This window comes from Triticum urartu, chromosome 1 (assembly GCF_003073215.2).
Source record: "Triticum urartu cultivar G1812 chromosome 1, Tu2.1, whole genome shotgun sequence".
Classification (NCBI taxonomy): domain Eukaryota; kingdom Viridiplantae; phylum Streptophyta; class Magnoliopsida; order Poales; family Poaceae; genus Triticum; species Triticum urartu.
In genome coordinates this window covers 553,254,406-553,278,656 of record NC_053022.1, presented here as the reverse complement: position 1 = coordinate 553,278,656, position 24,251 = coordinate 553,254,406, and the positions used below count along the sequence as shown (strand labels likewise).

At 49.0% G+C, this 24,251-nt stretch overlaps 2 protein-coding genes across 2 annotated transcripts; both read left to right on the top strand.

Annotated features, from left to right (window-relative positions):
• Positions 1-6,632: 6,632 nt before the first annotated feature.
• On the top strand, positions 6,633-8,152 carry LOC125539029. Its single transcript, XM_048702393.1, has one exon. It carries the CDS (start codon positions 6,666-6,668, stop codon positions 8,049-8,051), a length of 1,386 nt encoding a protein of 461 aa, XP_048558350.1. The 5' UTR covers positions 6,633-6,665; the 3' UTR covers positions 8,052-8,152.
• Positions 8,153-11,783: 3,631 nt separating this feature from the next.
• LOC125539022 lies at positions 11,784-13,222 on the top strand. Its single transcript, XM_048702380.1, has one exon. The coding sequence runs from the start codon at positions 11,799-11,801 to the stop codon at positions 13,146-13,148; it is 1,350 nt and encodes a 449-aa protein (XP_048558337.1). The 5' UTR covers positions 11,784-11,798; the 3' UTR covers positions 13,149-13,222.
• The last annotated feature ends 11,029 nt before the right edge of the window (positions 13,223-24,251 follow it).

Here is a 24,251-nt window from a genome sequence, read left to right as displayed (position 1 = left end):
CAACGTCCAAAATAAAATCTGTGTTGTATTACATCTCGGGAGATATAACCATGTACATAATAACATTTATTATTCAGGAAACAAGATGAACACCGGCTTCTTGTGCTGTGTTCAACAACTCTATAAATAGCTGGGCAGCTACATTGACCATTTTTTTTTCTCACGGGAGGCAGTCAAAAGAATTGAACCTTAGGTTCCCCAGGCCCCAGTTGAAAAGTTTAAACTATCAGGAGGGTCCTAGATAGGTGATGCTATACTCATCCTGAACCGTCTGGAGGCTTAGCTATCGTGACACCACGCCGATCGACTCCTTGGTCACTGTCGTATTCTTCCCTGAATAGCAGAAGAAAATGCCGTGAGGAATAATACATGAAGCAGCGTGCAGCCAACTCGTTCGTTTCTAAGGGCATGTTCTAAGAGCAACTCTATCAGACCTTGCAAAATGCCCGGTCCGCAAAAATTCTCGTGAGTATACAGGCTCGGTCTAATTTTCTGGCCAGAACAGATGCCGCATACTCGACCAGCCCGCAAAATTTTTTGTAGCAACCCGCAAACCGCACACCCTGAGCAGTATAACTGCGGTTCCGTGATCGTTTTGCGGGTCCAAACCCTATCCCTCCGCTGCCGCGAGTCACCCGATTCCGCTTTCCTCTCTCCCAATTTCTCGCCGCCGGCGACCACCTGCCCCGCCTCCAGCCGCCAGGGCGCATGTGGAGCTCCGGACGCGGCTCCGGCAGAAGATCCGGCCGTGGGCGCGACCCGGAGCGCGGGCGGTGCGTCCGGTCAGACGGCGCGAGGAAGCGCGGCGCCCGAAGGTGGACTAACCACGGGATGTCGTCGCCGGCGAGCTTCAAACGCCGCGAGACGGAGGAGTACGACCGGCGCGCGTCCTTCTTCTCCGCGAGGTCCTACGCCGGATCCTCCTCGTCCTCCAGCGCGGGCTTCCTCCCCGTGAAGAGGGAGTGGTCGGACGACGAGGAGGAGCCGGAGCCACCGGCGCCGTTCGCCTTCGTCCCGGTGAAGGAGGAGCCCGCTCCGCTCGGCCGCCGTGGAGTCGTCGGCCCGGAGGACCACGTTGCGGACTTCGACGCCATCGCCGCTGCCATCACCGAGCGGAGCGTGTGCGAGGAGGAGGAGCGCCGGCACCACGCCGAGGAGATCGAGGCCCTCGAGTGGCGGCTGGCGGTCGTTGACAACTGCGCCGCCAACGAGAAGGCTGAGGAGTGGCGCCGCATCTGCACGGAGCAGGCGGCGAAGTACATCGACCTGTGCAGCTCCGGCGAGGAGGATTGAGCGTCCGGCTCCTCCACGGCGTCGTCCAGTTGCCGCGACCTCGCCGCCGTCAGATCCAACCCCTATGCTAGTAGTTTAACGTAGTTTGTAGTATAAACTATGCTTGTAGTTTGTTGATCATGTGATGAACTATGTAGTATGTGATGAACTATTAGTGCAATTTCTCTCGCGAAAGTGATTTTTCAAATTATGCAGGTTTTAATACGGGTTCTGTTCTGCCGTGCATATTTTCGACCCGCAAACACGATCTTCGTGAAATCGCAAACATGTTTTGCGGGTCGAATTTGACGGGGTCTGCTAGAGTTGCTCTAAGGAGGAAGGAGCTCCTTAACCCTGACGATCAGGTGACAAAGGCTTGGCACGTAGATTCAGTTCAAGTGATGACAATGCTAATGGTAGTGTAAGCAGCGGTAGTCTGGTAGCTGAGTAGGTAATCACCAGTTAGCCCAAATACTTGGAGCAGATGGTGCCGTGGTGGAGGGCAGATTCCACCACAGCCAGGACTTGTGATGCTTGTCCAAGCTATTTTACATACTCTACTATAGAAATCCTATCTGGAGAGGGCATGTCCTGAACACGGCGACCTCTGGTCTTGACAATCTTACCATCCAGATTCTTGTGGGGGTCTGAGCCGTTACTATTTCTCCCGAGTTAGAAACGGGCAAATATATTGGAAGACATTGCCTAGAGTATCAGATCGCGGACCATGTCATTTAGTGCACTGTAGCTAGCTGAATTTTTTTGCAGCATTAACCATGGCGTGTGGCTGGTGATACTTGGTAGCTGTGACGTACTGAACATTTTTGTAATATATATTGACCATCTTTTAGTATGTATAGTCAACGTTTTTTCAAATATGCGATGAAATTTTCTTAATATGCGGTGAACAAATTTTTAGTATGCACCAAACTTTTAAAAACTTACATTGAACATTTAAAAATTTATATATTTTTAACAGGGTTTTAAATATTTTAGCTCCATAAAAGCCTGGTTTTTAGAGGAAAAAACAACAAAAAGAAGCGGAAGAAAACAAAAGACAAGTCGCGCTAGCGTGGCCGGCCATTTACCTTTTTTGCTTTCAGGCGTTGCTTCGCTGGTTGACCACGAGGACTATTTTTCGCCTACTGCGAGAGCAATGGTAGCATCACCTCCGGTGTGAAGCTAGTGAGCTGGCCTAGTACTGTAGCTGCCTCTGGCCTGAGTTTATTTCTATGTGTATTTCTTTATCGACTTTCATTGTTTTCTTCAGTCTTTCTTTTCTTTTTCCTTTTTTCTTCTGTTTTCTATGGTTTTCTTTGATTTTTCTTTTTATTACTATTTTTCTTAAGTTTTCTTTGTTTCTTTATTTGGTTATCACAAGTTTTCTTCGGGTTTTTTTGACACATTTCTACCTTTTTCAATACATGTACATTGTTTTTATACATGTGTAACATTTCTTTGATACACATTGAACAATTTTCAAATGCATGACGTACATTATTTCAATTACATGTTTTTGAATATAGTTTTCAAATACATGTTCAATATCTTTTTCCAAATACACGTTAAACATTTTTTTAAACTACACCATCATTTTTACATTGTATAAACATTTTTAATGTATAAACAGACTTTTGAAATTTGTTCACATGCTTAAATGTTACGCTTATTTTTTGAATTGTCAGGATTTTTTTTGAATTATGTGTTTTTTAGATTGTATAAATAATTTTTAAAATGTCACGTTCATTTTTTTGGAAGGCGTGAACTGTTTTAAAATGTCACATGCATGAATCAAAATATCATACTTTTTGCGTTGGATTATCGGATGAAGTGGAAGCATACATGTACGTCAAGGTGGCATTTTTCCTTGTGGTGTAATGTGTTCCTATATGGTATATGTAGGTTATATAACCTTTTCTAAATGCAATCTTCATTTTTTTTAGTTGCACGAACAATTTTTGACATTGTATAAACATTTTTCTGTATATTATTGCATCACTATAAGAAAAGCCACCATGGCAGCGACTTATTACTACGCGCGGCAACAATGATGACATCCACAAAGGGGGACAATGATGACCTTTACGCGACACAACGCATGCGACCTGTGGATCCTGGCAATGTATATAAACTAGATGTACAGCTAAACGGGATGCATGGATGAAATGTATGTATACATTTTGGTGTACCGATGTACCGTATAAAATATGGTGTATTTTTCAAACAAAAAATCACAAATTTTTATTAGTGGTGTGCTACGTTGGATGGCATGCGGAAATTGCAAATGGTGCACCCGTTTCAAAAAATACATTTTCTACAGCATGAAAAAAATTGAATTTTTTTTGCAAACACTCATACACATGTACAGTATGTATGTGCAAAATTTCATAACAGTATATGTTCACACATAGCGTACACAAAAAAGACAAATACATATTTCCAAAATGGGCTGACTTTTTTTGTTGTTGGGCACAATTTTTTTGTACAGCCTGCAAATCACAATTTTTTCAAATGAATTTTCACCCGTTCGCACTAAGCATTTATAAATTTCCATGAATTTTCTTTTGATTTTTGTAAAACTTTTAAATATGCTTTTTGATATTTTTAATACCGAGCTCACTGGAGCTCGGTTAGCAAAAATCTGCAGTCGGACGGCATGCCAATATTATCGACTAGTGTTTTTTTAACACAATACAGACGCAAGCGCTCATACATACACGCATACACTCACCCACTTTAATACAAAGTTAGTACATAGCTGAGTCACTTATTTTGGGACTGAGGGAGTAGTTACTAGTGAGGGGCCAAATTGGAGGCCACACCCCTAGCATCAACTTGTGATTTTTTTTTTGAAAAAAATCACCAAATTTCTACTAGTGGCTATAAATTCACTCACATACCACTAATGTTCTTGTGCTCTTTTATGGTACCCTATGATGAACCTGAGCCATCCATTCTCCCTAATCTAACAGTGTAGATCCACTTGTACTGTTAGACTAACGAGCAATGCACAAACGAGAGGCGTTAAAATCATGAGCAGTATACCACAAAAAGGGATAATCGTCACGAGGAAAATTTCCACGCCGAACCTCTAGACCGAGTCGCTAAGGCCCTGTTCGTTTAATCCCCTTGCCACAGGGATTGGAGGGGATTGGGAGGGTTTGAGGTGAATTTTAACTTGCAAGGGATTTAATCCCCTTCAATCCCTTTCAAACCTCTCCAAACCCTGTCTAACCAAACAAGGCCTAAGAGTGTTTGGCATCACCGCCATCTCTATGCCCACAGTAACGATCGAGGAGACGGATACAACCGGCGAGAAGAAGATGGCAGCCACCGGCAACTAACCCTAGATTGGCCAAGTTTTGCTTTGTTAACCTAGCGAGATGTTCGCAGTGGCAAAAGATGGCTCCATAGCTGCAGGCGAGACAAGAAGAGCCCTGCAGAAGCAGAGCAAGGCGCTGGACGAACTCACTGACATGTCAAGGATTGCTAACCCTCCTTGCACCATCATCACGTCGGTCTCAGCTCATCTCCAATCCCCGCCGCCCTTATCGATTCCTAAATCCAGATGAAACAGAGAGCTTCACTGAATAAAAACTTATGATCTTCTTTTGATCATTACACTGAGATGTGTGTTTAGACAATAGATCTTGTCAGCCTTTAATTATTCTACTGAGTTTGTTCCGGCGGCGATTTTGTTCTTCATTGCAAGAACGAGATCACGTCCTTTATGGTTGCGAGGGAAGTTAGAATTATTGACCTAATTGCTCTCTAAACAAGTCCATAATACTTTAGAAATCAACGGTAGATGAGGCTTATACTGCTCCTCTCCAATAGGCAGTATAAGGTACCGTAAAAAAGCTCAATATTCTTATAACTGGCGGCGTGCGTAAAATGGGGCACATCACTAGTAAAACCAGCTCACTAGTGGTATGTGAATGTCCCAAAACTAGTAGACTTTTCATACGTGATGTGTCACCCACGTATCACTAGTAAGCTTTTTGACACGCCACTAAGGGCATTGTACCCATATGCCCCATGACAAAAAGTAATTGGAGACATCTACATTAATTTTTTCTCTTCAATGCAAGCTATTACTAGTGGATCTCATTAAGAAATGGAAAATAGAGACTATAGTACACATGCATCTCTACTTTTCACTCCAACCTTTTCAGCTTCTGTCACCGGACCATACTTTTTCTCTTCAAACACCCGTCTCCTGAAGAGGATCCCGCTTTCCTATCCGAACCTACTTTACGTTATATCCGATCCTACATGACATGCGAGGCATCACCTTGAGGATATGCATTGTACATGCCTTAATAAGGGACGATCTCTGCCCCAGTGAGTGGATTGGAATTTGGAACTCTCTGCCCTGTTTGATCTTCAGCGACACATGCAGGCCTATGTAGCTTCTCGGTGACTGCTTCCATTTCCATAGCAACGTGGTGTGTTTATGTGCCCTTTGGGATAAGCAAAGAGGATTGCATTTAGCTCGCACAACCCAAGTTCCTTGTTTTTTCTAGGGTAAAGCACTTGCTTTATTACTACTTAACTGTTCTTAGACAAATCACCCAAGATACAAACGCCCACATGGGCAGGAACATCAGGCTCCCAAGTGGTTTGGTTTCAAAGCGCGGCCAATATTGGCGAGTTCATGAGCAACAGGATTTGCACTACGCCTACACACGGAAATAGTAACCTCAAAGGACCAAAGCTTCAGGTGGTATTTGATATCCTCAATGACAGCTGCATATGTCGAGGAGTCGGCCTTCTGCATATCGAGGGCTTCAGCCACAAGTTGTGAGGGCCTGTTTGGTTTCAAATAAGTCACCAACTTATAAGTCAAAAAGTGAAAAAAAATGACTTATTTTGCCAAACAGACCCAACTTATAAGTCACTCCAACTTATAAGTCATAAGTTGTTCCACCCCAATTTAAAACTTATAAGTCATCCCCTTTTACATGGGTCCCACCACCTTTACATAAAAAAGCAAGATGGAAATATGTGGTCAGACGACTTATAAGTTAGGTGACAACCAATCAGGCGTGACTTATAAGTAAGGTGACTTATTGAAAATAAACAGGCCCTGAGTCTGTCTCCAGTTCAACCCGGACGATTCCTAGGTCCGCAACGGTATGAACAGCGTGGGACATGGCAGAGATCTCGGCTGCTGCGAAGGGGTCAGAGATGTCCCTTGTTGAACCGAAGAAAAAGCAGTTGAAAAGTTTAATGGGAGGGGGCACGTCGATCGTTGCCTTCCCTCGAAAGCAATGGAAAAAAGCTCCGTGGGAGGCACGCAACCGCATTATATATGCTCCAAAGTCCAAACCGCGTCACTCACTCAACTCACCTTATTGAACTATAAAGATCGTCCACTCAACCAGCAGCTTATGAGACCGCGGTCGATGGCGAAGACCAAGGGATCGCCACGTCGCTCTCGCTGCAAGCGCAACCGTCGGCGCAACAAGAGAGCGCGGCGGCCGTCGAGGGAAGCAGAGCCTACCCCGACGGGTCCAACAGGCGTGCACCACATCCCCGACCACCTCCTCGAGCTCGTGCTCCTGCGCGTGGGCACGCCCCTCGCCCTCCTCCGCGCCGCGTCCACGTGCAAGCGCTGGTGCCGCCTCATCTTCACGGACGACGCAACGTCCCCGGACCACCGGTTCCGCCGCTCCCTCCGCGCGGCCCGCGTCCCCGGCCACTACCACGTCGACGGGAACAACCACGTCTTCGTACCGGACCCCTTGGCGGCCGACGGCTTCGACAGACGCCAATTCTCCCTCGACTTTCTCCCGGCCGTCCCTCACGGCTCGCTGCCCTGGGAGCTCGCCGACAGCCGCGGTGGCCTCCTCCTCTTCTATAGGAGGGACCTTGTCTACTACCGGATGGGTCGAGTGTGGGGAGGGGACACCGAGTACCTCCACTTCCCTGACATGCTCGTCTGCGACCCGCTCAACCGGAGGTGCCAGGGGATCCTCTACTGGGAGGAGATGTGGCCCTACCAGTGCCTTGGTCTGTTCCTGCTCGACGGCGCCGCCGCCGACGAGCCTGCTGCAGGTGGTAGCTCCATCGCCATGTCCAACTTTCGGGTGGTCGCCGTGACCTACGAAAGCGATGTCTTCGAGGATGACCGTGGCGCACCCCGCGCCTGCGTGTTCTCCTCCGGCTCCGACGGCGGCTGGAGTATGGTGGAGAGCGCGTCCGGCGGAGACGTCCCCATCCCGGAGTCCCGTTCGATCAGCTTCGCAGGGCGCGCGCGTTCGTCCTTCTTTTGGCGGATGGAGCACGAGGGCGCGGTGCTGGCTCTCGACGATGCCACCATCCAGTTCTCGCTCGTCACGTTCCCGTGTACCGTCGTGGGGATGCCGGAGGAATCTTCGGCCTTCCGGGTCATCGGCGGCGACGACGACGCGGTGCGTGTTGTACGCGTGATGGCCAACAATGACCTCACGGTGTTTCGGCAGCTCGACAGCAGTGGCGAGTGGGTGGTGGAGAAGCTCGTGAGGCTGCCGGAGGCGACTAGTGGGCTACCGGAGCGCGAGGAGACGTATTTCCACGGACCAGCAAAGATTGTTGCGACGACTACGAGGCACGTCCTCGTGACGCCGCAGGAGGAGACCTGGATTTTCTCCATCGACCTCGAGACGCTCGAGGTGGACCAGGCGCATGAGAGGAACCGGTACGCCGGTGCGGCGTACCCATTCGAGCTGCCATGGCCACCGGCCTTGCGAGCAGACAATCGCCGTCGTTGTAGCAGGATGGATTTAACGGTTTAATTGGTTAATTGTTTGCCCCAAATAAATCAGAAACAGTTTTGATGATTCTCATCTACATGAAAAATAGTTAACTCTAATCTAAGTCCCCTACCCTTATCTTATCCAAGTTCCTCATCTTTTTTTCATGCAAGCATTTTTTTAACGCAGTACAGACGTAAGCGGTCATACATACGCGTATATAGTCACCCCTATGAACACACATGCACATCCTACTCCTATGAGCACCTCCGAAAAACTGAGCCGGCATATCATCTTAAGATTTACGAAGTCATCGTAGGTGCCTCGTCATCGACGGGAACGTCTCCTTCCACTGAAAGCACATCGCCGAAAATTTTGAAATTAATTCAGAAATAATGCGAGCAACAAGGCTTGAACCCTGGTGGGCTGGGGATACCATTGTCCTTCTAACCATTCAATCACAGATTGGTTCGCATGCAAGCATTTGATTTCACGTCGCTGGTTGTCGCTTCAGTTAGTTATGTTTTCTGCCGTGTTTTTCTTTTGTTTGCCCGCTGTCGTTCAGTACGTTATGTTTTTTGCCCGTGTTTTTTTTGTTTGCCCGTTATCAGCTTGGGCCCATTTCTCTTTTTTTTATGTGTGTTTTTTTCTTAGGCTGCTTTGTATGGGACGACCTATAGTCTCTACTCATAAAAGGGGAGTCCTTACGTCGTTTAGTTCACCCCCTCCTCCCACTTCTCGCCCATCGATTTTTCTCTCCCTCTTAAATCCACGCAACAGAAAAAACCAACAGCACAGGAAAAAGAAAAAAACTAGCCGACAAAAACAGAAACACACGCACGCCTCCCCCTCCCCTCCCCCCCACGAGAATCGCCAGGCTAGAGGTGCTAGAGTTCCTCCATGGCCGCTGCGGCGTGCCTCCACTGGGAACCACCATGCACCGCCATGCCCCCTTTCGCTGCTTTTTTATCCCATCCTTCTACTCGTTCTTTTGTCCTGGAGTTTTTTTTATCGGTGTATGTAGCGCCCCACCACGCCGCCCCGGATTCCCAGCCTCCCGGGCATGCCACATTGTCGTCGTCCCTCTACCTCACCACCTCATCGGTCCGCACCGCCACCTCTTCGTCACCTCGACTGATGCAACCAATGCTTCTCTTTCCCTGACGGACACCACCCATGCCTTCCTCATCCTATCGCCGGAGGTATCCCCTCACCCCAGGACCGCACATGCCTTCCCTCACCGCGTTTCGGGTGGGATCCCCTCACCCCGACGCCACCTCCTTCCACCACAGTGAGATGCCGCACTTGGGACTACGAGATGGTGGGGAAGGCCACGTAGATGCCTGGACTTGGTCAAGTTCCCTTGATTGGGTGTTGTTGGTCACTGGGTTGTGTTCCCAAGGATGGGTAAGAGTCATCCATACATTCTCCTCCTAACTAGCACGTGTGGTGGTGGGTCATTGCGGAGGCGAGCGTTGTGGCTAGGGCTCGAGGGTGCGCACGAGAGGATGAGGTCGGGCGCCCGAGGGAACGAGCGGCGGCGAGTCTTTGCATATCGTGACCGCGGCGGTCGGGCGTTGAGGGTGGCGTGTACTAGAGCCCGGTCAGCAGAGCCGCATTCATGTTTGTGCTTGAGGGTACCTGCGAACGGGAAGGTATCTGGTGATACCAAGGCTTAGGTGATACCATGATATGGGCCCCCGAGAGCCGCAGGATCTCAGATCCGAGGGCTACCGAAAGCTCTTGAACATTTTGCTAAAACTGTCCGAGAGTCTTAAAATTACATGCAGGTACAATAGCTTTTTAGATGCCGTCAAATCTAAGATCCAACGGCCAAGAAGTCCGTATCACAATATAACCTGAAATTTTCCCACCTGCGAGCCGGCGACTAAAGGCAGAGGGCGCGCCATGTGTTGTGGCTGATGTGTGCGTGTGTGCCTTGTTCTGCTTGTGCATACGTGCTGTGTTCTCCTCTCCTCCAGCATGTGTGCAATGTCTGTTCCGGCCAGCCGTGCATGGTATTCGTGTTTGTGACATGGTTATAGATGCATCTAACGTGTTGTGGTTTTTAAATAATGCACTTTTGGGATTTTCATAATCTTATATGCATATCGACTGTCACTCATGTGAGGCTGCCCAATGGAAAGATTTGTGGGTTGCTTCTGCTGTGCTTATTTCTCTACAGTTTTTTCTGGGTCTCCTTAGATATATATTTTCAGAGAAAATGTTTTGGTCACAGTAGCAAACGAGTTGAGCTAATTGTATGGGTTGTGGCTGATAATAAAGAAGAATGACCTTCAGGTGAAGCATGTCGTCCCTAGGAATATGTTGGCCTGGAGGATTGTTCCAGGAAGCTCTTCTGGTGATAACATGATGTTGGGCCTCGGGGACATGGTAAGCTACTTATGTTAGAGAAACAGCGTTTGCATCCATAATATACTGTGGGAGTGGGTTATTGGCAAAATTTGGCCTTCAATTGTTGTGGAACTTGCCCACATGAGATCTAGAACATATGTTTGGAAGCGGTTTAATGCTTAAAAGTAGAAGCTTACATATTTTCTCCAAATGGAGGTTTTCACCAGATACGCTGCCTTATCGATTAGCGGTTTGTTTTGGTTAGCCCTTTTTTATTTAATCATTTGCTTTTTAGGTTGGCCTCATTTCAAAAGAGATTGTATCAATGAGCTTTTTATTTGTTGCACTTGCACACAACTTGAATTGGCTTAAAGCATGTTTGATTGTCCTCCCCACTTTTTCACAAGTGTGTCATGCCACAGTTTTTATCGGATGTCCCTGAAGGGACTGCCACGTTTTTTGTGATGGCTAAATTGATCGCTATACTTGTGGCATAAATTGGCTAGCAAACGAGGCCATGACAAATGCGTACGTGACTAAGTAAATGTGGTGTGCCACAACGTGGATGTCAATCAAACATGCCCTTAAGCTTTTGCGGGACTATTCCTTTTTTAGGGGAGACTTCTGTGGGACTATCTTCTACAGCAGTGGTGCTTTTTTATATGTGCTCCCTCCGGTCCTTTTTACTCTGCACATTGGATTTGCCGAAAGTCAAACTTTGCTAAATTTGATCAAATTTATATTAGAAATTATTAGCATCTATAATATCTAGTAAATATAATATGAAAATATATTCCAAGATGAATCTAATGATATTGGTGTTGTTATGTGAATGTTTATAATTTTTTATATAAATTTGGTCAAAGTTGGATGAGATTGACTTCAGACAAACCTAATATGCAGGATAAAAAGGACCGGAGGGAGTATAAACAAAGAGATAGGATTTTCAGCACCCGGGTGTCTATGAACAATAAATTCAAAATAAATTAAAAGAATCAAAAAAATCTGAAACGCAGGATTAGCTGTTCATGAATATACTGTTCAAAAAAATTCAAAACAAATTTGTGGGACTATTGTTCTTTTGAATTTTTTTCAATCTTATATGAATTTATTGTTTATGAAGGTGTAAGGGCGCCCGGGAGCTGTTAGATATTTCTCTTTTAAACAAAGAACACAGGATTAGCTGGCACAAGCCAAGTTCCGTGGGAGCCAAGCTGCCTTTCCCTAAAATTGAAAAAAGAGAAGCTGTGAAAAAGGTTTCCATGGGAGGGATGCACGTTCGTTCGTTTTCAAAAGCAATGGAAAAAAGCTCCGTGGGGAACACGCAGCCGCATATGCTCCAAACCGCGTCACTCACTCAATCAGCTCATATAAGAGACCCACTCCACTCCACTGGTGTTTTAACGAGGAAACAACAAGTTCACGCTCGTGTCTATGGCGACCAAGGGATCACCACGTCGCTGCTGTAACCGCCGGCGCAAGAAGAGAGCGCCGCCGTCGAGGGACGAGCCGGCCCCGTCCGGTCCAACCAGCGTGCACCACATCCCCGACCACCTCCTCGAGCTCGTGCTCCTGCGCGTGGGCACGCCCCTCGCCCTCCTCCGCGCCGCGTCCACGTGCAAGCGCTGGCGCCGCGTCGTCTTCACGGACGGCGCCGCGTTCCTGGCCCGGTTCGGCCGCTCCCTCCGCGCGGCCCACGTCCCCGGCCACTACCACGTCGACGACGGGAACAGCGGCCCGGTCTTCGTGCCGGACCCCTCAGCGGCCGACGGCCTCAACAGGCGCCACTTCTCCCTCGACTTCCTCCCGGCCGTCCCCGACGGCTCGCTGCCCTGGGAGCTCGCCGACAGCCGCGGTGGCCTCCTTCTGCTCTACAGGAGGGACGTTGTCTACTACCGGATGGGTAGAATGTGGGACGGGGACGCCGGGTATCTCCAGTTCCCCGACATGGTCGTCTGCGACCCGCTCACGCGGAGGTGCCAGGGGATCCTCTACTGGGAGGAGATGTGGTCCGACCCGTGTCTCGGTCTGTTCCTGCTCGACGGCGATGCCGCCGGCGAGACTGCAGGTGGTAGCTTCATCGGCATGTCCAACTTTCGGGTGGTCGCCGTGGTCTACGAAAGCCATGTTTTCGGGAATAACCGTGGCGCTCCCCGTGCATGCGTGTCCTCCTCTGGCCGCGACGGCGGCTGGCGGCAGGAGACCGCGGCCGGCGGCGACGTCTCCATCCCAGAGTACAATTTGATCAGCTTCGCAGGGCGAGCGCGTTCGTCACTCTTCTGGCGGATGGAGCGCGAGGGCGCCGTGCTGGCTCTCGATGATGCCACCATCCAGTTCTCGCTCATCACGTTCCCGTGTACCGTCGTGGGGACACCGGAGGAATCTTCAGCCTTCCGGGTCATCGGCGGCGACGACGGCGCGGTGCGCGTTGTACGCGTGATGGCCAACAATGACCTCACGGTGTTTCGGCAGCTCGACAGCAGTAGCGAGTGGGTGGTGGAGAAACTCGTGAGGCTGCCGGAGGCGACCCGCGGGCTGCCGGGGCGCGAGGAGACGTATTTCCAGCGATCAGCAAAGATTGCTGCGATGACTACAAAGCATGTCCTCGTGACGCCGCAGGAGGAGACCTGGATTTTCTCCGTCGACCTCGAGACGCTGGAGGTGGATCGGGCGCATGAGAGGAACCGGTATGCCGGTGCCGCGTACCCATTCGAGCTGCCATGGCCACCGGCCCTGCGAGTTGACCATCGCCGGCATCGTAGCAGGATGGATTTAACGGTTTAATTGCCAGCGTCAAATAAATTAGAAACGATTTTGCTAATTCTCATCTTGATGGAAAATAGTTAAGTCTCAGCCAAGCCCCCATCTTAGAAGATACTCCGTCCGTTCCTAAATATAAGTTTTTTTAGACATTTCAAATAAACTATAATATACGAATATATGTAGACATATTTTAAAGTGTAGATTCACTCATTTTGCTCCGTATGTAGTCGTCAGTTGTTGAAATCTCTAAAAAAACTTATATTTGAGAACGAAAGGAGTATAACAAGATAAATAAAAACACAACAAAAAGTAGGAACGGTACAGGTGAAAAAGTGTGTCAAATCAATGGTTTGCTTCATCAGTGTCTTCCATAACCTGATTAACGGTGGAAGAAAAGCCATCCATGTCTTCACTTTTTTTTGAACACAGTACAGACGCAAGTGCTTATATACACGCGCATACACTCACCTCTATGAACACACACGCACACCCTACCTCTACGAGCACCTCCGAAAGATTGAGCCAGCATATCATCTTGAAATTTACGAAGTCACCGTAGGCACTTCGTCATCGACGGGGACGTCTCCTCCCACTGCATGTGCATCGCCGAAAATCCTGAAATAAATGCAGCAATTAATACAAGCAACAAAATTTGAAACTTGGTGGGCTGAGAATACCACCATCCCTATAACCATCCAACTACAGATTGTTCTATTCACCACCATTGCATGGTGAAAGAAGAGCCATCCATGTCTCCACTTCTGTTCACCACCATTGCGGACGGTGATCAAGTTTTTTTCATCTATGCATAAAGAACGTGATCAATCACATGGCAATGAGCTTGTTATCATACTTTAGCACTCCGTTTGTCGAGCCCAACCCTGTATTGAGTACTGACTTATTATTCCGTGGGACTCGCAATGATGGTGAACGCCACCCCTGTCTTATCTACACTTGGTGCATGCACAATCCCAACACCCTTGCCGCCTAATCCATGACCTACCCGTGTCACAGTTCCTCCTCGCTGGTGATGGTCCCTCCCCACACATACTCGTAATCACTTCTAATTTCTTTTTGGAAAAGAAGATTAAGACCCCAACCTCTGCATCAATTGATGCATATGACCATCTTTATTTATCGTTCAACATAGATCTAACAAAAACATGCCTTTTGCAGATGCCCGTTGGCAGTGGCACTTTGGCAGGCTATGGCCGAGCACTGGAGTCTCCTGGATGTGTCGGCTATCCGGCGGACAAGCAAGGAATGGCTCATGCAACATCTTTGTGACTTGCCGGAGTTTGATCGCATGAAGCTCATGATGACCCTATGGCGTTGTTGGTACGTGAGGAACGAGCTGACGCATGCGAAGCCGGCGCCTTCCATTGACGCGTCGAGACGTTTTCTTCTGTCGTACGCGGAGTCCCTGATAAGTTTACACTGCAACCCACAAGCTGATCCGGTTAAGGGCAAGCAAGTAATGCACCCTGTACCGCTTCCCAGTCCACTATCACATGCCCTTGTTGATGCCAAGTCGCCAGGGAATTGGACGCCTCCACCAGATGGATGGCTAAAGCTAAACGTGGACGGCTCTTTTTGCGAGAAGACAAGTATGGCGGGCGCTGGGATGATAGTTCGGGATGCAAAAGGAAAGATAATCCTATCATCATGTCGGGTCCTATACACTTGCGTGGAACCCCTTGAAGCTGAGTTGTACGCGTGCATGGAGGGCTTATCCCTAGCATGCCAATGGACCCAACGTCCAATTGAAGTGGAGACTGATTTCTTAGTGGGTTTTAACATGCTTATGGCATCAGGTATTGACAGGTCAAGATATTCTATGCTGGTTGCTGAAGCTAGAAGGCTTATGAAAGAGAGGGAGTTCAAGCTACGCCTTGTAGCTCGCGAACGAAATGTAGTGAGCCATTACCTGGCAAACTTTGGTAGAGTAGAGGAGCGCACTGTGGTGTGGCTTGCCTCCGGGCCGGGAGATGTTCCCATCCTATGTACAGAAGACTGCCCAAATGACTAATAAATAAACTCCTTTTCCCCGCAAAAAAAAACAAGAACATACATCAAGCCACTCAAAGCCACCAATCACACCTACAAAACTCGATAATGTGGAGTGCTCTCACTCTTCATATCTAAAATCGGTGTCATCGCTGATCCATCCACATAACATATCGAAACCCACATCCGGTGCAGCAGACCTAAACCATACACCGCATGCACACGTTTTAGACGCCTTCATCATCATCGAACCGCTAACCCATCTTCAGGAGAGAGATCTGCATCATCCTTGTCAGTCCGTCCATCGTCCCACGCTCGTCCGTCCAGACGCGAAGATTCTGGAAGATCTGTCATGTGTAGCACCTGCCGACCAGGCATGACACAATGTAGCACCTGTCGGCCAGGCATGACTTGACATCTCCATTGAAAGCTCCGTGCAAGACGAAGCTATCGGGGAACGTAGTAATAATTCAAAATTTTCCTACGTGTCACCAAGATTAATCTAGGAGATGCTAGCAACGAGAGAGAGAGAGAGAGAGAGAGAGAGAGAGAGGGAGTGCATCTTCATACCCTTGAAGATCACTAAGCGGAAGCGTTACAAGAACGCGATTGATGGAGTCGTACTCGCGGCGATTCAAATCGCGGAAGATCCGATCAAGCGCTGAACAGACGGCGCTTCTGTGTTCAACAGATGTACAGCCCGGGGACGTCTCCTCCTTCTTGATCTAGCAAGGGGAGAGGATACGTTGAGGGAGAACTCCGGTAGCACGACGACGTGGTGGTGGTGGAGCTCGTGGTTCTCCTGCATAGCTTCGCTAAGCACTACGGAGGAGGAGGTGTTGGAGGAGGGAGGGGCTGCGCTAGGGAAGGGGTGCGACAGCCATCCCACCCCCCTCTATTTATAGGGTGAAGGGGAGAGGCAGCCGGCCCCCGTAGATGCATCTAGAGGGGAGGGGGCGGCGGCCAAGGGGGGAGGCTTGCCCCCCAAGCAAGGTAGGAGGCGCCCCATCCCCCTAGGGATTCCAACCCTAGGCGCCTAGGGCCCTTGGGGGCGTGAAGGAAATATGCCCTAGAGGCAATAATAAAGTTGTTATTTATATTATATTTCCTTATATCATGATAAATGTTTATTATTCATGCTAGAATTGTATTAACCGGAAACTTAGTACATGTGTGAATACATAGACAAAATGAGTGTCACCAGTATGCCTCTACTTGACTAGCTCGTTAATCAAAGATGGTTAAGTTTCCTAGCCATGGACAAAAGTTGTCATTTGATGAAAGGGATCACATCATTAGAGAATGATGTGATTGACTTGACCCATCCGTTAGCTTAGCACTATGATCGTCTAGTTTATTGCTATTGCTTTCTCCATAACTTATACATGTTCCTATGACTACGATCTTATGAAACTCCCGAATGCCGGAGGAACACTTAGTGTGCTATCAAACGTTACAACGTAACTGGGTGAGTATAAAGATGCTCTACAGGTGTCTCCGATGGTGTTTGTTGAGTTGTCATAGATCGAGATTAGGATTTGTCACTCCGTGTATCGGAGAGGTATCTCTGGGCCCTCTCGATAATGCACATCACTATAAGCCTTGCAATCAATGTGACTAATGAGTTAGTTGCGGGATGATGCATTACAGAACGAGTAAAGAGACTTGCCAGTAACGAGATTGAACTAGGTATTGAGATACCGACGACTGGATCTCGGGCAAGTAACATACCGTTGACAAAGGGAACAACATATGTTGTTATGCGGTTTGACCGATAAAGATCTTCGTAGAATATGTAGGAACCAACATGAGCATCCAGGTTCCATTATTGGTTATTGACCGGAAGTGAGTCTCGGTCATGTCTACATAGTTCTCGAACCCGTAGGGTCTGCATGCTTAACGTTCGATGACGATCGGTATTATGATTTTATGTGTTTTGATGTACCGAAGGTAGTTCGGAGTCCCGGATGTGATCACGACATGACGAGGAGTCTCGAAATTGTCGAGACATGAAGATTGATATATTGGAAGGTTATGTTTGGACACTGGAATGGTTTGATGAGTTCGGGCATTTACCGGAGTACCGGGAGGTTACCGGAACCCCCCGGGGCTTAATGGGCCTACATGGGCTTTAGTGGAATTGAGAGGAGAAGGCCAAGAGGAGGGGCGCCCCCAAGCCCATTCCGAATTGGGAGGGGGGCCAGCCCCCCTTTCCTTCCTCCCCTCTCTCCCTTCCTTCCCCCTCCTAGTAGGACTAGGAAAGGGGGGGAACCTACTCCTAGTAGGAGTAGGATTCCCCCCTTGAGGGCGCGCCCAAGGTGGCCGGCTCGCCCCCTCCTCCACACCTTTATATACGGGGAAGGGGGCACCCCATAGACACACAAGTTGATTGTTTAGCCGTGTGCGGTGCCCCCTCCATAGAGTTCCACCTCGGTCATATCGTTGTAGTGCTTAGGCGAAGCCCTGCGTCAGTAACTTCATCATCACCGTCATCACGCCATTGTGCTGACGAAACTCTCCCTCGGCCTCAACTGGATCAAGAGTATGAGGGACGTCACCGAGCTGAACGTGTGCAGATTGTGGAGGTGTCGTGCATTCGGTACTTGATCGGTTGGATCGCGAAGACGTTCGACTACATCAACCTCGTTTCATAACGCTTCTGCTTTCGGTCTACGAGGGTTCGTAGACATACTCTCCCCTTCTCATTTCTATGCATCTCCTAGATAGATCTTGTGTGATCGTAGGATTTTTTTAAATACTATGTTCCCCAACAGTGGCATCCGAGCCAGGTCTATGCATAGATGTTATATGCACGAGTAGAACACAAAATAGTTGTGGGCGTGAGTATATACATATTGCTTGCTGTCACTAGTTGATTCTTGATTCAGCGGTATTGTTGGATGAAGCAGCTCAGACTGACATTAGCGTACACTTACGCGAGACTGGTTCTACCGACGTGTTTCGCACACAGGTGGCTAGTCGGTGTCTGTTTCTCCAACTTTAGTTGAATCAAATTCAATGAACAGGGTTCTTTCTGAAGATCAAAAAGCAATCACTATACCGCGTTATGGTTTTTGATGCGTAGGTAAGAACGGTTCTTGCTAAGCCCGTAGCAGCCACATAAAAGTTGCAACAACAAAGTAGAGGACGTCTGAGGGAGTCCTGGATTAGGGGGTTTCCGGATAGCCGGACTATACCTTCGGCCGGACTCCTGGACTATGAAGATACAAGATCGAAGACTTCGTCCCGTGTCCGAAAGGGACTTTCCTTGGAGTGGAAGGCAAGCTTGGCGATACGGATATGTAGATCTCCTACCATTGTAACCGACTCTGTGTAACCCTAGCCCTCACCGGTGTCTATATAAACCGGAGGGTTTTAGTCCGTAGGACGAACAACAATCATACCATAGGCTAGCTTATAGGGTTTAGCCTCTCTGATCTCGTGGTAGATCTACTCTTGTACTACCCATATCATCAATATTAATCAAGCAGGACGCAGGGTTTTACCTCCATCAAGAGGGCCCGAACCTGGGTAAAACATCGTGTCCCCTGCCTCCTGTTACCATCCGCCTAGACGCACAGTTCGGGACCCCTACCCGAGATCCGCCGGTCTTAACACCGACATTGGTGCTTTCATTGAGAGTTCCTCTGTGTCGTCACTATTAGGCCCGATGGCCCCTCCGATCATCAACGACGATGCGATCCAGGGTGAGACTTTTCTCCTCGGACAGATCTTCGTATTTGGAGGCTTTGCTCTGCGGGCCAATTCGCTTGGCCATCTGGAGCAGATCGAAAGCTATGCCCCTGGCCGTCAGGTCAGATTTGGAAGTTTAAACTACACAGCGGACCTCCGCGGAGACTTGATCTTCGACGGATTCGAGCCGCGGCCGAGCGCGCCGCACTGTCACGATGGGCATGATCTAGCTCTGCCGCCGAACAGTGCCCTGGAGGCCGCACCCGCATCAGCTCCGACCCTTAATTCGGAGCCAACTGCGCTAATCGAGGATGGGTGGTTGGACACCGCCTCGGGGGCTGCAATCTCTACGGCGATCGAGCCGAACACCAGCCCTAGTCTTTGCGAAGCACGTGACTCCAAGGAGCCGGACTCCTCTCCAAACTCCGAGCCCTCCGCGCCCCTACCGATCGAACCCGATTGCCCTACTTTTCGGCTCTGGCCTCTCTGGCCACAGATGACTCATGACATACTTCATGGCGAGTCCGGACAACCTATTTAGCTCGGCCAAACGATCGGCTAATGACAGTGGACGCTCCGGATTGTGGAACTGCGACCAAAAGAGCTTTTCCACTTCACGATCTTCTTGATCTCGGAAGTGTTCGGCCGCATCCGCAACACTCGCTGCCAAATCCAGATAGGTGTCCGCTGTACTCCACATCCGGTCTAACGGAGCATGTTTAGGATCACATAACTTCCTCCGCAGCATAAAGGGCTTTCCAGCCGCGATTTCTCCGGTCTGACGCAGCTCCTCCTTCATAGCTCTCATTGCAGAGCGAGCATCCTTGGCATCGGAAACGGCCTTCTCCAGGTCCGTCTGTTCCGCCCGATCTTCTTTTTCAAGAAGCTTGCAATGGTCAGCAGCGTTGTTCAGCTTCACGGCCATCTTGGACATTTCCTTCTTGCTTTGGCAGTGAGCAGCCTGTTCGGCTTTCAGCTCTTCAATTGCCTTTCCGGCAGCCGCATCACTTTTCCTGGATTGCTCCTTGGCTCGGGCAAGTTCCGCCCGAAGATTCTCCATGGCAGCAGCACCATCTGCATCAAGCGCACACATTGTAAGATACTGGCATAAAGCTCCTCTTACCAGGTGCCGCAGGAGGAATTACATACCTTGGGCCTCGTCAAGCCGCTTGTTGACAAGCGCGATGTCGGCACCTGCCACGTCAAGTTGCCGCTTTAGCTCGGCAAATTCATTAGTCCGTTTGACACCGGACACTTCGCCACCTACGTATGAAGGCGGCACATTAGACCTCAGATTATGATCCTCTGCGCGCCGTCACTTTTGACAATGCATAGAGTCTCAGGGGCTACTATCTACACAGGGCGCATCTTATTTATGCGCAACTGTCCAAAAAGGGTACATTATTTCGCGTACCTCAAAACCTGTCAGCAAACTTCTGACGGCCTCGTGCAATCCGCTCTCCGCGGATGAAATCCTCTCAATCACCGTACCCATCAATGCACGGTGCTCCTCTGAGATAGATGCTCGCCCTAGCAAATCCTTCAGCCCCTCCGACCACGCAACAGACGGCACCGGACTCGTCCGATGGCCCCTTTCGAAGGCCAGACGCGGAGGGCTTTGGGGGGCCATATGACTACCTTCCGGCCCTGCCGGATTCGGAGAAACCCTCCGCGACGATACCTCAGGGTCGCCCGCCTCGCAAGGCGGTACGGCAGGGGGAGGCGTTCTGCTCTCCATTATCTCCGGAAGAAGATCCCCTGAAGACGAGCTCTGCTGAGAAGGGCTAAGGTCCGATCTACAAGGTAAATTTTCGATTACTTTTCTCAGATATAAAGCAAGGATTCCTCTCGTTTCTTAAAAAGAAAACTCATCTCTACTTACGGCTCGGTGGAGGGCTGATCCCCTTGAGGGCATAATTCGGCCAAAGTATCCCCCAGCACAGGACCCTCTGGCGAAGATTTCTTCCCCCGCTTTGAGGCCATGGTCTCCGGGTCTTCAGAGGCGGTCCTCTTCTTCCCCTGAGGAGAGGAATTTTCGATTCCTCCCTTCCGGACAACCTCCTTCGAGGAGGCTGTAGCTTCCTTGTCCCCTCCCTCGCTTTCCTTTGAAGGCACAACCTCCAACATCCTGACTAGCACGGGACCCGGCGTGGTCTCGGGGAGGGGGGCCGGACACCTGATTAGCTTTGCTTTCGCTATCCACTCCTGTTTAAAGGACAGCTCTTTTAGGGGCAATTTTATGATAAATATACGGATAGCGAGTCCGGGCATAAGGCTACTTGAGTATCCGGACGATTGCAGCTCAGACCTGCGTCCTCCGTAGAATCCGGACACACTACTTGTGGTCCGAAGAACAATTTGTACATCTCCACGGGCGTCATGCCAAGAAAATGTTGGAGAACTCATGGTCCCTCCGGGTTGAACTCCCACAGGCAGAGGGGGCGACGTTTGCAGGGCAAAACTCGGCGAATTAACATAACTTGCGTCACCACGACCATACTGATGTCTCTTTCTAGGAGATCTCGGGCGCGGCCCTGCAACAGGGGCACGTCCTCTGCCGGCCCCCAGTCCAGCCCCTTATTGACCCATGACGCCAGTCGTGGTGGGGGACCCGAGCGGAAAGCAGGCAGCGCCACCCACTTGGTGCTCCTGGGAGCTGTGATATAAAACCACTCTCGTTGCCATAAGCTGGACTCCCCTTGAAAAGATCCCTCGGGCCATGGAGCACCAGCATTCTTGCTTATAAAAGCACCTCCGCACTCCGCGTGCCGTCCCTCGATCATCTTCGGCTCAACTTTGAAGGTCTTGAGCCATAGTCCGAAGTGAGGAGTAATACGGAGGAAGGCTTCACACACGACGATGAATGAGGAAATATGGAGGATGGACTCCGGAGCTAAGTCGTGAAATTCCAGCCCATAATAAAATATGAGCCCCCTCACGAAGGGATCCGTCGGGAAGCCTAGCCCCCGAAGGAAGTGAGACATGAACACCACACTCTCACCAGGCTTGGGAGTGGGAATGACCTGCCCTTGAGCAGGCAGCCTATGCGAGATTTCGCCGGTCAAGAACCTGGCCTCTCTCAACTTTAGCACGTCCTCCTTCGTGACGGAGGAGGGCATCCATCAGCCTCGAAGGTCGGAACGGACATTGTCGAAGGTCCGAAGCGCCTGAAATCTGGAGTCTTGGGTGTTGGAACTCGAGGTGAAGGGCGAACTCGTTTGAGATTGAAAGAAAGAAGTAAGGCCTTGGTCTCTTTATAAGAGGTTGAATACCAAGGGCCCTCCCCGTGACCTTTGGGACTCGCCTTGGATCGAGAAAACATACCAATGGGAACGGTTGGGTTACCCACGCCCATATTGATGAGAATCCCGAAATAAGGGGACACGATCTTTGCTTTGACAAGATGTGTCAAGGAAACCGCCTCGCTAAACGCGCTGAGGTGGGACAGTAAAACGAATAAAGACTTGGCTGTGGTGTGATGTCACGCTACGGAATACGTCAGCAGATTAGATTTGTGTAAATATTATTCTCTCTATGGCAATATGTGGAAACTTATTTTGCAGAGCCAGACACTACCTTTGTGTTTAAAATCTTCTACGAAGTACTTGGAGGAGGAACCTGCCTTGCAATGCCGAAGACAATCTGCGTGCCGGACTCGTCGTCATTGAAGCCTGGTTCAGGGGCTACTGAGGGAGTCTTGGATTAGGGGGTGTCCGGATGGCCGGACTATACCTTTGGCCGGACTCCTGGACTATGAAGATACAAGATCGAAGACTTCGTCCCGTGTCCGGAAGGGACTTTCCTTGGCGTGGAAGGCAAGCTTGGCGATACGGATATGTAGATCTCCTACCATTGTAACCGACTCTGTGTAACCCTAGCCCTCTCCACTGTCTATATAAACCGGGGGGTTTTAGTCCGTTGGACGAACAACAATCATACCATAGGCTAGCTTCTAGGGTTTAGCCTCTCTGATCTCGTGGTAGATCTACTCTTGTACTACCCATATCATCAATATTAATCAAGCAGGGCGTAGGGTTTTACCTCCATCAAGAGGGCCCGAACCTGGGTAAACATCGTGTCCCCTGCCTCCTGTTACCATCCGCCTAGACGCACAGTTCGGGACCCCCTACCCAAGATCCGCCGGTTTTGACACCGACAACGTCTAACTTATTTTTGCGGGGCATGTTGTGATGTGATATGGTCAAGACGTGATTATATAAATTGTTGTATGAGATGATCATGTTTTGTAACACAGTTATTGGCAACTGGCAGGAGCCATATGGTTGTCGCTTTATTGTATGAAATGCAATCGCCATGCATGTAATTGCTTTACTTTATCACTAAGCGGTAGCGATAGTCGTAGAAGCAATAGTTGGCAAGAAGACAACGATGCTGCGATGAAGATCAAGGTGTCAAGCCGGCGACGGTGGTGATCATGACGGTTCTTTAGAGATGGAGATCAAAGATAGAAGATGATGATGGCCATATCATATCACTTATATTGATTGCATGTGATGTTTATCCTTTATGCATCTTATTTTTTTTAGTACGGCGGTAGCATTATAAGATGATCTCTCACTAAATTTTAAGGTATAAGTGTTCTCCCTGAGTATGCACCGTTGCTACAGTTTGTTGTGCCGAGACACCACGTGATGATCCGGTGTGATAAGCTCTATGTTCACATACAACGGGTGAAAGCCAGTTTTGCACAAGAAGAATAATCGGGTTAAACTTGATGAGCCTAGCATATGCAGATATGGCCTTAGAACACTAAGACCGAAAGGTCGAGCGTGGATCATATAGTAGATATGATCAACATAGTGATGTTCACCATTGAAAACTACTCCATCTCACGTGATGATCGGACATGGTTTAGTTGATATGGATCACGTGATCACTTAGATGATTAGAGGGATGTCTATATAAGTGTGAGTTCTTAAGTAGTATGATTAATTGAACTTTAATTTATCATGAACTTAGTACCTGATAGTATTTTGCATGTCTATGTTGTTGTAGATATATGGTCTGTGTTGTTGTTTCGTTGAATTTTAATGCGTTCCTAGAGAAAGCTAAGCTAAAAGATGATGCTCGCAATTACACGTACTGGGTCTGTAACTTGAGGATTATCCTCATTGCTACACAGAAGAATTACGTCTTGGAAGCACCGCTGGGTGACAAGCCTGCTGCAGATGCTGCTGACAACGTTAAGAACGTCTGGCAGAGCAAAGCTGATGACTACTCGATAGTTCAGTGTGCCATGATTTACAGCTTAGAACCGAGACTCCAACGGCGTTTTGAACATCATGGAGCATATGAGATGTTCCAGGAGTTGAAGTTAATATTTCAAGCAAATGCCCAGATTGAGAGATATGAAGTCTCCAATAAGTTCTACAGCTGCAAAATGGAGGAGAATAGTTCTGTCAG